The following is a 14,393-nucleotide window of genomic DNA, read 5'->3' on the forward strand; positions in this document are numbered from 1 at the left end:
ATCTTCCACTATCTTCCACTCATTGATTTGCTCCCCAAACAGTTGCTGCAACTGGATCTGAGCCATTGCTAAGCCAGGAGCCAGTTACTTCTTCCAGGTCTCCCACGTGGGTGCAGGGCCCCAAGGCTTTGGGCGGTCCTCGACTGCTTTCCCAGGCCACAAGCAGGGATGGGAAGTGGGGCTACCAGAGCACAAACCAGCACCCATATGGGATCCTGGTGCTTGCAAGGTGAATATTTAGCCATTGAGCTATCACGCTGACCCATTTTTAAAATCACATTTTAGTTCCTGTTCTTCCTAACCAACAACCTTGTTGAGTTTGGAAATTATGCCTTTTACCTCCTTCTTGACCCTTTCCCTTTAATTTTGGGAGGAAACAGGATGTCTATATGCTTTTGCCCTAGCTGTGAGTGGGCATAGTTCCTTCACCTGTCCTGTATTTTAAAGAGGATTTTAAATTTGTATTTATTTTCATTGTGCTTGAAACAGACAGCCTTCATCCATTCCCCAGATAACCCTCAGCAGCCAGAGCAGGGTGGGCCAAGGTCATGTGGGCGACAGGTGCCCCAGTATTTGAGGCAGCACTGGCTGCCTCCCAGGGTACAGGAAGCAGGAATAGGAGGAGGAGCCAAGACTTTATTTTTGATGATTTTTACATAGTTGATTAGGGTGTACAGGGTAAGGGCTACAGAAAAGTGGGTGAGATCACTATTTTCACACTTTTTTTTTCCTTCCTGCATCTGGGGAAAAGGGAGATACAAGAAGCCACACCCAGCCCGATGGTTACATTTCTTAGTGATTTCATTTAAGTCTCCAGCTCCTTAAAATATTTCCTGTGACCTGTCACCTCAAGTTGGAAAGGTCAAGCTGGGCATTTTTTAGCTGTGACAGGAACAGATGAGAACTAAATTATTGAAGTCTTAATGAATTTTTTTGAGTTTAAAGGTGAAAGGGGGGCCCAGCACAGTAATATAGTGGCTAAAGTTCTTGCCTTGCCTGCTCTGGGATCTCATGTGGGTGCTGGTTTGTGTCCTGGCTGTTCCACTTCCCATCCAGCTCCCCGCTTGTGGCCTGGGAAGACAGTCAAGGATGGCCCAAAGCCTTGGGACCCTGCATCCGTGGGGGGGGGGGGTCCCCAGAAGAAGTTCCTGGCTCCTGGCTTCGGATCTGCTCACCTCTGGTTGTGTGGCCACTTGGGGAGTGAACCAGCAGAAGACAGAAGATCTTCCTCTTTGTCTCCTCTCCTCTCTGTGTATCTGACTTTCCAATGAAAGTAAATCCCAGTGAGAGAGCCTGGTGGCTATATTCTCACCTTGCATGTGCCAGGATCCCATATGGGCACCAGTTCATGTCCCAGATGCTCCATTTCCCATTCAGCTCCCTCATTGTGGCCTGGTGAAGCAGTAGAGGACGTCCCAAAGTCTTAAGACCCTCACAGGCATGGGAGACCCGAAGGGCAAATCCTGGCTCCTGGCTTCTGATCGGCTTAGCTCTGTGATTGTAGCCACTTGGGGAATGACTCAGCAGACTGAAGATCTTTCTGTATCTTCTCTCTGTCTACCTTTCCAATAAAAAGGAATCATTAAAAAAATGAGAGGGGAATTGACAAAGAGATACAGCAATGGAAATCATTTTTTTTTTAGAGCTACTATAGTTTGAAGCAAATCTGGGCACGTGAGTATGTGGAAGTTAAGGTAACGACTGAAGACCACTTTTGCTATTTTAATGTTTTAAAATCCAAAGCTGTATAAAATTTAACATTTAATAATTTTCTGCACAGTGTTATGTGTTCTGATGTACTATAAGTGTTAGGAAAATCGTTATCGACCATTACTTTGAGAGTTGTGCCTGTAGGACCATAATACTCATATGCATGAGTGTTGCCGTGTAATTAAAATGACCAGTAGAAAAATTTTTTTTTTCCAACTATTTTTAATGCTTCAAGGTCTAGCTATTTGAAATTTTGAACTTGGGGGTTATAGTAGAGTCAGAAGGAACGTTTCACTAAACATCTGTGTTTACCAAGGTTGTCTTCAGTACGGATTGGCCCTCTCACTGCGCTGTGGTCGTGGCCGCTGGCCCAGGCAGGCCTGGCTGCTGCCTCAGCTGACTGCCCACACCGGCTTCCTGACAGACCAGCTCTCTTCCGCCCTGGTTGCTGCCTGAGCCTGCCTGGGTGCTTCAGCACAGTCTGCACGGATGTCGTTTGTTCTCACGGGGGTATTTTTAGATCTGCCCATCCTGAGGCGCATGTCATTCTTAATTGTTACTCACATAGACTAGGTTTATGTAAAGTTTTCTCTGCGAGGCCCTCTCCCTCTGCAAAAAAGCATAGGCTCCAAGTGTGTGATCCTTGTTCTTGGGACTTTGGGTTGACCTCCCTCAGTTAATGTGGTTTTCTCTCTTTTTTTAAATAAATGTGTGGTTGTATGTCCTCATTTGCCTGTTGAATTTCACTGTCTGAGTTAGACAAAGCAGAACGAAGTTCTGTATGTATTCTTCCCTGACCTTACTGATTCTGTTGTCTGTACCTTCCATTTGTTCATTGATTGGTGCATTCGTGGTTCCAGCGATGGTCGGTAAGAACATGCCATGGCTGGATGCTGTGCCAGCCTTTGGGGGGAGGGAAGCATGAAGAAATCCCCTCCTTGGCCTCTACTTAGAGCTTGGAGGTGTGGTAAGCACTCCTGGTGCACGCCCCAGACACGGGAGCCTTGTCTCCAGCCACTGTGCTCTTAACCACCAAACAGGTGACAGATGTGGTCCTTTGCGTGGGTCTGTTGCTTGTGGAAACCACACGCCCATGCATGAGAGTGGGGCCGCCACTCGGGAAGGAACATAGGTTTCTGTAATGGCAGAATGCCTTCTCTTTCGTTCTATGGATGATGATTATGTTGAAATTATCAGAAAGAAGTAAACTCAGCAAAAATATTTACTCTCCTAAAGAAAATATTCTATGATGGATTCTGAGTCTGCACTTAGCAGCCTTGACAGTTAGCTTAAGACTAGTTCCATGTCTTCTCGTCTTAAATGAAGGAAAGAAACAAAAATATGGAGGCCAGTATGGTAGCATAGCAGGCTTATCCTCCGCTAAGTCTAACCTGAAGGAAAAATTTCTTGTCAGGTGTCCTCTTTTGGTTTCCATACATCTAAGTTGATCCTTTTATTTGTTCAGTAATATTTATTGAATCCCAGGTGTTTGCCTGATATATTTCCAGCTATGTCTAGAAATTGTGGCATGATCCTGGGGCAGGTGCTGTAAATTGTAAGCTGTATTTCCACCTGCTGAACCAACATCCCATATGGGTGCTGATCCCAGTCCCGACTGTTTCACTTTTGATCCAGCTCCCTGCTCATCCTGGGAAAATGGCAGAAGATGACCCAAATTCATGGGCCCCTGTGCCCACCTAGGAGACCAGGAAGAAGTGTCTGGCTTTGAATTGGTCCAGCTGCGGCTGTTGAGGCCATTTGGGAAGTGAACCACTGGGTAGATGATCTCTGTCTCTGTGTAACTCTGCCTTTCAAATAAAAACAAATCAAGGAACCTGAAAAGTGATTGTGGCATCACCTGAACTACTGTTTCCTTTCCTTCACTGATATCTGTCCCCTGGGTGTTGCTTCTGCCTCACACTTGTACTCTTGTTTTTGTTGCAGTGGTTTCTGAAGTAGTCTCTGTTGTAGCTTTCTGGTCCCCGTTCATCCTCCCCACGGCATCAGAGGTGTTATTCCATGACTACAACCACAGATGAGGCCCTGCCTGGTCTCTGTTTTCTGGTCTCTGTCCTCTCCATGTGCTGTTCTCTCTGTCTGAGCCCACCGTTTTTCCCATCTGAGAACCTTCACACTCACCCTCACTTCTGGAAGTTATTTGGCCTGGATCAGACAGGCCAAAGCCAGGAGCCAGAAAACTCCATTCAGATCCAGTGTGGGTGGTAAAGCTGCCTTAGAGCAGAACTGTCTGCCCCTGCTTTCCCAGGTACGTGAGCAGGAAGTTAGATCAGAAGTGGAAGCCTCAAGCCAGCATGATGTGATGCCAGCATCGCAGGCAGCAGCTTAATCCACTGCCACCACATTGCCCACTTTGTGACTCTCTTTTTGCATCCTGCTCTCCTGGCCTCTGGCACTCTCCAGTGCGGATTTCCTTCACCTCTCTCCCTTAGTCACTGTAAGATGAATGTATTGCCATGTACATTGTTTGACTATTTTTGATTTTTTTGTACTTTTAAAAAAGATTCTTTTTATTGGGAAGGCAGATATACAGAGAGTCAGAGATAGAAAGATCTTCCATCTGCTGGTTCACTCCCCAAGCAGCTGAAACAGCTGCAACTGAGCTGATCAGGAGCCTCTTCTGGGTTTCCCATGAGGGTGCAGGATCCCAAGGTCTTGGGCCATCCTTGACTGTCTTCCCAGGCCACAGGCAGGGAGCTGGATGAGAAATGGAGCATCTGGGACATGAACCAGTGCCCATATGGGATCCTGGCACATGCAAGGTAAAAATATAGCCACTAGGCTACCTCACTGGGATTTACTTTCTTTTTTGGGGGGGGAGGGGATTTACTTTCATTGGAAAGTCAGATACACAGAGAGGAGAGGAGACAAAGAGGAAGATCTTCTGTCTTCTGCTGGTTCACTCCCCAAGTGGCCACACAACCAGAGGTGAGCAGATCCGAAGCCAGGAGCCAGGAACTTCTTCTGGGACCCCCACACGGATGCGGGGTCCCAAGGCTTTGGGCCATCCTTGACTGTCTTCCCAGGCCACAAGCGGGGAGCTGGATGGGAAGTGGAGCAGCTGGGACATGAACCAGTACCCATATGGGACCCCAGCACATGCAAAGAGAGCACTTTAGCCACTTGGATACCACATCGAGCCCTACTTTTTTCTTTACTTTAAAAACTAATGTCTTACGGGGTGTTTCTCCATGTGGCAGGGCTTCCACCATCATAAATGTTTTCTGCTCCTGGTTCAGAGTTTGGCTTTTGCAGGCACTGGCCGTGGATGTTTGGTGTCAGGAGCTGTGTTTTATTCTTGGGCTAGGATGTAGGAATCAAATTTTGTAGTGCTGGATTGTGTATCAAGAAGAAGCTGTTTAGAACATCCCGTCATGCCTGTGATGAATTCTTTTTATCACCAGGCGCAGCCGTGAGGAAGGCTCCTCCTCGATCAGCTTGGCAGGGTAGCCTTCTAGCAGGCTGTGCTCTGCCTTCCCAGCTGGGGTGCATGCTAAGGCACTGGGTCGCCCTTTACTTCTGCTTTCCCAACTTTCATATGATGTGAATAAAGTTTTATATGTGCTAAGTGAAAACAAGTGATTTGACAACCTGTATTTTCCTACATTTAGCAACTACCATTTATACAATAGATTTTTGTGTGTAACAACACAGCCCTTAACCATGCTAATTAAAATCATCTTGAATAGATATAGTTACACTTAATTATGGATTATACACTTTGGTTGATGTATGCTGTTTCACAGTTTTATTTATAGAACTGTCTATAGCTGGATGCAGATGTTTAAAAGTTGTTTTAATTGTCTTTTAAGGAAAGTCCTGAAATAGAATGCTGGGCTTTTTACCATTTTCTTTACCTACAATGCCATGATGCACTTACACAGCAGAGTGATGGGCTATACTAGACTAAACTATAGTTATAATATAGAGGAAAACAGTGGGGTAGGGGACAGGGAGAGTGGAAGGTGAAAGCCCTGAGCCTAAGGAATTATATCATGAAAAATAAAAATTAAAGATTAATTAATTAGTCCTGGAGCCTTCATGATAGCTTAATTGGGGAATCTTCCACCTACAAGCTAGCATCCCACATGGGCACCAGTTTGTGTCCCAGCTGTTCTACTTCTAAGTAGCCCTGCTTGGTGTCCTGGCAAAGCAGTAGAGGATGGCCCAAAGTGTTGGGACTTTGCACCTGCGTGGGAAACTCAGAAGAAGCTCCTGACTCCTGGCTTCTAATTGGCTCAGCTCTGGCCATTGTGGCCATTTGGGGAGTTAACCAGCAGATGGAAGACCTTTGTCTCTGCTTCTCTCTGTAGGTCTACCTTTCCAGTTAAAAAAAGTAAATCTTTACATTAAAAAAAAATACTGTAGCGTTATTTTAAATATTTGCTCATTTATTTGAAAGGCAGAGAGCGGGAGGAAGGTCATCCCTCCCCTGGCAGACCCTCCCAATGCCCTCAACAATGTGCTGAGTCAGGCTGAAGCCAGAACCTGGAACTGCTTCTTCGTGGGTGGGAGGGATCTGGAGCCATTATCTGCTTCCTCGCTAGGTGCACAGTGGCAGTAACCTGGACTGAAGATGAGCCACGACCAAGCCCAAGGGCTGATAGAGGATGCGGTCATCCTAATGTGGCCTCTGAACCACTGCACCCTCTGCCCTCTTTTAAAAATTTTTCTATAAATTAATATTATCACCATAAATCAAGGGATAACAGAAGGACTATTAGGATGTTTTTTAGTTGATGTATTGTGACAATATGAGTCATTTTAGCACATGAAAAGATGGACTGCCAAGATTGAATTTGTTATGGTTCTGTTTTAAAGAAATTCTTAATGTATAAAAATTGTACACCATGACCTTAGAAGTAATGAACAAAGTTGTGTTAGCTCTCTTTTTATCTACTCTTTCCTGAAACAAAATTCAGTGGGATGTTCACGATGCTAAATCACCAATGAAAAGATGTTCAGTACCCTGGTCATTAAGGAAATACAAGTGAGAGTCAATATTATGACGTCTGTTATCCACAGCTAAAGAGAAAATAATGGCAGTGCCACACTGAGCTGGAGATGCCAGGTAACTGGATCTCCGGTGCATTGCAGGGTGGGAACGGAAAATGGATGGCAGCTCTGGAGAAGGTAGGTGGTGTTCTAGAAGCACCAAGCATGCAGTTTCCATGAGACCCAGCAGCTACACTCCTGCACATTTATCTCAGTGAAAACTTATTTGGCTCACAACCTGTACATGATTTCTTGTTCTCTTACTTTATTTGTAATGGCCAGAAACTGGAAACACCAGCTCTCTTAGTAGATGAATAATAAACTGGTTTGCCTGTACCAGGAAACATTGCACAGCAGTAAAAAGGGACAAACTACTGATAGAGTAAACTTGGATGGATCTTCAGAAAAATATGCTGAATGACAAATAGTCCCCAAAGCTGCATGGTACATGATTCCTTTTGCGTTAACTTCCTCTTGAAAATGTCAAGAACTGTAGAAATGGAGAATTACGTTAGTGATTGTCAGGTATGAAGGAAGGAATGGAGGTGAAAGGGGATGTAGGCTGGCTACAGTAGAGACCCCTATAATGGTGAAAATATTCTGACTCTTTAAGGAGTCATTAATGTCCTGACTGCAGAGTTGCACTAAAGCTGTTCCACATAAAGAATATGGAGGTATTGGGGCAGCAATTAAGACACCACATGGGATGATGACATGCATATTGAAGTTCTCAGGTTCTGAGTTCTCGCTCTGCTCCCATTTCTTTTTAAAGATGTACTTTCTTTTTATTTGAAATGCAGATACACATAGGGAAGGAGAGGCAGAGAGAAGGGAGTCTTCCATTGCTGATTCACTTCCCAAATGGCTGCAATGGCTGAAGCTGGGTCAGTCCACAGGTAGGAGCCAGGAGCCAGGAGCCTCTTCTGGATCTCCCACATGGGTGCAGGAACCCAAGGACTTGAACCATCCTCTGCTGCTTTCCCAGGCCATAAGCAGGGAGCTGAATTAGAACTGGAGCAACCCAGACGTAAACTGGCACCCCTGTGGCACTGCAGGTGGAGGATTCGCTTGCTGTGCCATCTCGCCGTGTCACCTCGCCATCTGTGTCACTCCCAGCTCTAACTTCCTGCTGACATCCAGCCTGGGAAGCATTGGGTTTGGCTCCTGATACCCACAAGGGACATCGCGATCGAGTTCCTCACTCCAGCTGTCACCTGGCCCAGCCCTGGCTCTATTGAGAATTTGTGGAAAATAACAGTGAATGGGGGAATCTGTCAGTCTGCCTCACTGCCTTTTGAATAAATGATACGACGTTTTAGGAAGTGTGTGAGACATAAGTATGTTACTTTTCACCACTGTAGGTGATTCTACAGTGACCTTAAAATTAGACTCCTTTAAAAAAAGTTACATGAATATTCTGATGAATATTCTGTTTTTCCGTGTGTGTTATTTGTTTAAAAGTCAAATTCAATGATGATTCATCTGATTATCCTTTCACTCATTCAAGAAATAATTGAGCACTTGATATGTACTTAATTTAGCTTTTCTATCAAGGTCACGTCAAGCTAAATCCCAAATGATCACCAGCTTGTAATTGTTTTATAATTACTATATGAAATATGCCACCTTATTTTATCATTTAGGCAGTAAATTCAGCAGCTGCTGCTCAAAACCAGCCCTTGTGCATCTGCTGACCTTGCTCTGTTTTCTTAAAACATTTTCACAGTGGCCCGGCACGATAGCGTAGTGGTTAAGTCCTCTCCTTGAACGCCTGGGATCCTGTATGGGCACCGGTTCTAGTCCCGGCAGCACTGCTTCCCATCATCCAGCTCCCTGCTTGTAGCCTGGGAAAGCAGTCAAGGACGGCCCAAAGCCTTGGGACCCTGCACCCGCGTGGGAAACCCGGAAGAAGCTCCTGGCTCCTGGCTTCGGGTTGGCTCAGCTCCAGCCGTTGCGGCTGCTTGGGGAGTGAACCATTGGACGGAAGATCTTCCTCTCTGTCTCTTCTCCTCTCTGTATATCTGTCTTTCCAATAAAAATAAACACATCTTTAAAAAAAAAAAACATTTCCATGGTACAGTTACTATATCTGTTCCATGATGTAGAGCTTATGGACCTTGGGTAGACTTTTATCTGTGTGTAAGAGCTGAAAAGATTAAGTGTTTACTAGAAAAAAAAATTGTTTGCTAGGACACAAGTTCATCTGAATAGAGTGTGGCGCTTCGGCATGGGCACACATACTGGCAGTCCCCTAAAGGGCTAAAGTTCATTCTTAGCGCTCCACTTTAAACTCCCTGGCAACACGGAATGTGCCCTCTAGAATTTTCAGAGCATGGAACTTTGAGCTCCAAGGCAGCACCAAAGCTGGGTTCAGAAAGACAGCTGTGGCTGTAGTGAATAGCATGGAGACTAGTTCACCAGCCATGTGTTTTGAGGGAGAGTGCCTTGGGTCTTGGTCTCCCCTGCCCTGGAGCATGGCTCCTACTGAGTTGTGCTGAATAGTATTACGGAGTCTAACAAATGTGGTGTGGTAGCTCAGTAGCTGGAAGTGAAACTTGATAGCCTTGGGTCTAAAGGGTGAATTTTTCTTTTTACTTAGTGGAAGGGTTGAGAAGAGTCAGGGTAGCCAGGCCCCACCTGCTACTGTAGCTCTCCTCCTTTGGCCCTTTCTGGAAGACTTTGCCAACCTCTTGTAATCCTGATTGGGATAATGAAACTTTGTGGGAGACAAATGTATATTAAGGAATTGAAAAGGTTTCTTTCCTTGGAAATAATGTTGGAAGTTGATTAGATCAGAACTACCCATTGATTTTATAAGCTGGCATATATCTGTAATGTAATAATCCATTAATAAAGTGCTGAACTCTACTCTCACTTGGCTGCATTATTTCTGTTGAAAGGTGAATTCCCAACCCTGGGGCAAAGAAGGAGGGTGGACGTTTTCTTTCCCTTATTTTTTTTTTCTTTTTAAATAATTTGCCCAAGTAAATGTAGCAGCCCAGTTCCAAATGCTGTGTCCAGCAGTGGGGCAAATGTATTGGTCAGGATTTGTGGTAGTTTTGTGCGGGTTGTGGACTTTGAGGGAATACTCTATTGGCAGTTGGACCTTTTTTGGTGGGAACTGAACAGTTTCTATGTTCTCGGTCTGGGGGCGGGGACAGTTAGGGATTGTCTATGTCTGGAAATGTGTAAAACAGCAGCAGCCTGAGACTGCAACATTAACAAGACTGTGTAACCTAGTGTAAAAATGAGCAACATAATTTATTGCTGTTTGTAATCATTGCCATTAATCCACACATTAACGTCTCATCTGAGTATTTTTTTTCCCTTACAGTCTCAAACCATGAATTATGTGGGACAGCTGGCTGGGCAGGTGCTTGTCACTGTGAAAGAGCTCTACAAGGGCATCAACCAAGCCACGCTGTCAGGGTGCATCGATGTCGTCGTGGTCCGGCAGCAGGATGGCACGTACCAGTGCTCACCTTTTCACGTTCGCTTTGGGAAGCTGGGAGTCCTGCGATCCAAAGAGAAAGTGGTGAGTGAGCAAGGCACAGCCTTCCCTCAGGGAGGGGGCTAGTGTCCAGCAGTGAACTGCTGTGGGGGCTTTGTGTTGTTTTCTTTCCTTTTTCTTTTTTCTTTTTTCTCTTCTCTTCTCTTCTCTTCTCTTCTCTTCTCTTCTCTTCTCTTCTCTTCTCTTCTCTTCTCTTCTCTTCTCTTCTCTTCTCTTCGCTTCTCTTCGCTTCTCTTCTCTTCTCTTCTCTTTTCTCCCTTTTCTCCTCTTTCCCCTTTCCTCTTCCCCCGCCCTTTCCCTTTCCTTTCCTTTTCTTTTTGTTTGTTTTTTTTCTCTTTCCAAGAGCTGAAACCATTGAAGGCAGCAACATTAATAAGTAAACCTGTAGGTACCGATTTTGAAGTTGTCTGCTGTTACAGGAAATCTCTCCAAGGGAAAAAGAAACTGAAAACAATTATGATAATCCCACATGTTGCAACTAAGAAGAACAAAACAAACTAGAGTTACACCTGTGGAAGTTCCTTATTTAGGAAAAGAAAGAAAATTTTCTTTACCTTACACTGCATTTTTAAATATTTAGGGTAGTGCTATCATGTGGAATAGGCTGACACACCCAATAATGCGTATATTTGTTTAGAGGAAATTAATGGTACATTTTATTCTAACAGAGCTCTAAAATCTTACTTGGAATATGGACTCAGTTCCCGATGCTGGTGCTTGTCGGCAGACCTGATGGAGATGCTGTCTCACAGACCAGAGGCTGGTTGGCTTTCGTTTGTTGAAGGGAAGATTCCTTCAGAAAGAAGACATTTGTGTTATTTTTTCTTAGGATAGATTTAGATACATCTATGTAGACAGATATAGCCATCCATCTTCTTTCCTCTGGTTATAGAGCAATTGGAAGGATTTCCAGTGTACTTGACACCAATTAAGTTGAAAAACTGAGCTAGTAGGGAAACCTGGCATGTGTATGTTCTTCGCTATTCTTGTCCCACAGTACCCACCTAAATAATGTAGAAATGTTGTCAAGATTTTAAAGCACCGTGAAAGAGCTTCACAGCCGTCCTGCTCTGATACACCAGTATGTTTTAAGGCACCACTGATGTGAGTTGAGAACATCAGTTTTCAGCTCTTTGAATTAACATAGTTCATCTTACTCTTTTAATAAAAGTTCCCCTGCACTAAACTTGTGTTATTTGAACAGCAAAAAAGAGTGAGTTTCACAAAATTCAGTATTTTTTATTTTTATTTTCCCTTCAATAAGAACTCATTTCTAGATGTAACAGCATCAGTTTCCACCCCAGATCCCTGTGTTTCCACGCTCTGTGTGGTCTGGCTTCTGCTCCAAGTCACTCTTTAGAAAGCAAAAGCAGTTGCAGTTTATTTTGTGTCTTAGAAACTTTCCATTGCAGAAACAGTGTTGTTTAGCTACATTTTGGCTTTTCTGGCATTTTTTTTTTCTTTCCAGTAATGGATCTGTTTTGGGGAAGTGCGCAACAATTTTATGCACTCGAATTTCCCTTTACGTTGTGTAAGAATCTGTAACACGGCTTCAAAATGCTTTTAAGGGTCCCTTCTGGGTGCAGGTTTCTGATCACACTGGGTCCGTCTATGGCCTTTTGAGGCAGGCCCTGTATGCAGTCCTACTTCAGCACATGTACATTTGCAGACAGCAACTGTGAGAGCTTCAGAGTTTGTGCCTCTAATTTAGGAAGTAATCAAATTTTCGCGCAAAGCTTCACAGTTCATTGAGTTGAACATCTTGTGTAACCCATGAGTTTTTATATTATCAGTATATCCATAAGACAGAAAGAGGTTTTTTCCCATTCTCTTATCCTGGAAACCTAGAGAATAGGTTTGAGAGACAGTTTGGCCATTTGTTTTAGCAGAGCACAGTTTTCCTGTCAAAGCTGAGGCCGTATCTGCCTTGACACATGCTGGCAGCTTGCACTGACTTTTTCTTTACATTAAAAACTATTTTTTGCATTAACTGTTTAGTGAAGTTGGGATGGAAAGTTAAGGCCTCAGTTTTTTTCTTTTTGGTAAAGATTTATTTATTTTTATTGGAAAGTTGAAAATACAAAGATTTTCCGTCCGATGATTCACTCCCTAAGTGGCTGCAACAGCTGGAGTTGAGCCCATTCAAAGCCAGGAGCCTCTTCCAGGTCTCCTGCGCGGGTGCAGGGTCCCAAGGCTTTGGGCCATCATTGACTGCTTTCCCAGGCTACAAGCAGGGATGGGAAGCGGGGCAGCTAGGGCACAAACTGCTCCATATGGGATCCCAGCACATGCAAGGTAAGGACTTTAGCTGCTAGGCTACCATGCCAGGTCCAGGCCTCAACATTTTAAGTGTAGTGACACCTATAAAGTAGACTTTAAGTCATAACCACTTTAGAACTACCATTTAAGAATTATAATGAAATGATCTTGATTATGCATTCTTATTTTATAGAAACCCAATACTCAATGGTGAAGCTTAAATAACTCCAGAGTTTAGTTTGAGAAAGCAAACCTGCATTTATATTTTCATATTAATTTTGATGCTTTATTACCTAATTGATGATTTGATTGTTTTTAAAAGTTAAATAACCCAGTTAGAACTGCTACCATTATGATTGACAAAAATTTACTTCCTTCTAATGTAAGTAAAAGAGGCTTAAAGAATTCGGGTTCAGGGGTGTTCAATTTAAGCAGTGCTGATTTAAATAAAAGGTAAACTATGTCTTTAGACTTGATAAAAGTGAGTGGTTTTGGACCCGGCACAATAGCGTAGTGGTTAAAGTCCTCATGTTGAACATGCCCGGGATCCCATATGGTTACTGGTTCTAATCATGGTGGCCTCGCTTCCCATCCAGCTCCCTGCTTGTGGCCTGGGAAAGCAGTTGAGGACAGCCCAAAGCCTTGGGACCCTGCACCCACATGGGAGACCTGGAAGAGCTCTTGACTTCGGATTGGCTCAGCCCCAGCTGTTGTGGTCACTTGGGGAGTGAACCATCGGACGGATTTTCTTCTCTGTCTCTCCTCCTCCTCTGTATATCTGCCTTTCCAATAAAAATAAATACATTTTTTTTTTAAACGAGTGGTTTTCTGGTCCATTGTTCTGGCTGCAATTCTGGAGCTTGGTCCCCAGGAGCAGCCATCTCCTAGCATTCTGTTAAGTTCTGTTGGAATTTCAACTTCTAGCCATTACCACTTTCTGCCTCTTTGTTGCACTTTCATCTTGGCCAATTTCCTTACTTAGTTATTAAGTTTCATAAAATCACTGGGAGATGAGGTGCCCATCTAGTATGTTGCTGTATGCCTGATCCAAAATAGATGTGTAATGAAAGAAGTGGCATTGATTGGTCTCTGGTCGTGATGGCGTCTGTTATATAGTGATCTCTGGGCTGAGGAGCTTGTAATTGCCAAGAGCTCACACACCGAGGTTACTGAAATTTGTTCATATCTGAAACTGTGTGAGGTAAGGTCTGCCAGTGCTGTAACTTGGAAGATTCTCAAATACTTGTGAACGGCATTATTTCTCTGCTTTTACAACATTTGGGAAATGAAGCAATTAAAATCTTTCATTTATTGTAGAAGTAGATGATGAAACATTTTCTTTTGCTCACTGGTTAGCCATCCTTTTCCCATTCAGGCCTTCCTGGTGTTTCTGGAGAGGGGATATGGGATCGCTAGCAATGCTTTTCTCGATCTGCAGTACATTGAATGCTGAATTTGTCTTGAGAGCCTCGAATTTAGACAAACATGAATGATTCTTTGGGTCCAATATTATACTTTATTGTTCCTTTCTTCCTCAGATTGATATAGAAATCAATGGCAATGCAGTGGATCTTCATATGAAATTGGGTGACAATGGAGAAGCGTTCTTTGTGGAGGAGACTGAAGAGGAATATGTGAGTTCCAGCATCATTTGCTCTTTAACCATAGTAATCAGGCATCCAGTGCATGTCCCAGAATTGACCTAGTCAGTAATTTTTTATGCTTGTTTATAAGCAGTAATTGCAACTAGTTAGGCAGGCTTTAGCTTAGCTTGCAGCATTAAGATCTGGAAAAAACTGGAGGGGTAAGAAGCTTTCTTTCCATCAGGAGTCAGAGTGGAGTGTGTGGCAAACCTTGATACTTGCTCTTCCTGTGATGAAAGACTGAATTGTTCAGTGCC

The 14,393-nt window shown here is 43.8% G+C and overlaps 1 protein-coding gene and 1 long non-coding RNA gene across 5 annotated transcripts in view; both read left to right on the plus strand.

Annotated features, from left to right (window-relative positions):
- The window catches only part of LPIN2 (lipin 2), a 67,637-nt gene that overhangs the window by 26,882 nt on the left and 26,362 nt on the right, over positions 1 to 14,393 (plus strand). For 2 of the 4 annotated variants that reach the window (XM_040970554.1, XM_040970551.1), the window contains exons 2-3: positions 10,058 to 10,258; positions 14,032 to 14,127. In XM_040970554.1, coding sequence (XP_040826488.1) covers positions 10,067 to 10,258; positions 14,032 to 14,127 — 288 coding nt within the window. In that variant the 5' untranslated portion in view covers positions 10,058 to 10,066. Of the gene's footprint in view, positions 1 to 5,132; positions 5,292 to 7,224; positions 7,249 to 10,056; positions 10,259 to 14,031; positions 14,128 to 14,393 lie in introns of those variants that run through there. The other 2 variants (XM_040970555.1, XM_040970552.1) reach the window with 2 other exon arrangements.
- LOC121149889 lies at positions 7,577 to 8,041 on the plus strand. Its single transcript, XR_005882871.1, has 2 exons — positions 7,577 to 7,619; positions 7,709 to 8,041. It is a non-coding gene; the product is annotated as an uncharacterized LOC121149889 (long non-coding RNA).

The sequence above is a fragment of the Ochotona curzoniae genome, unplaced genomic scaffold, assembly GCF_017591425.1.
Source record: "Ochotona curzoniae isolate NIBS_2020 unplaced genomic scaffold, NIBS_Ocur_1.0 scaffold_4812, whole genome shotgun sequence".
In the NCBI taxonomy this organism is placed as follows: domain Eukaryota; kingdom Metazoa; phylum Chordata; class Mammalia; order Lagomorpha; family Ochotonidae; genus Ochotona; species Ochotona curzoniae.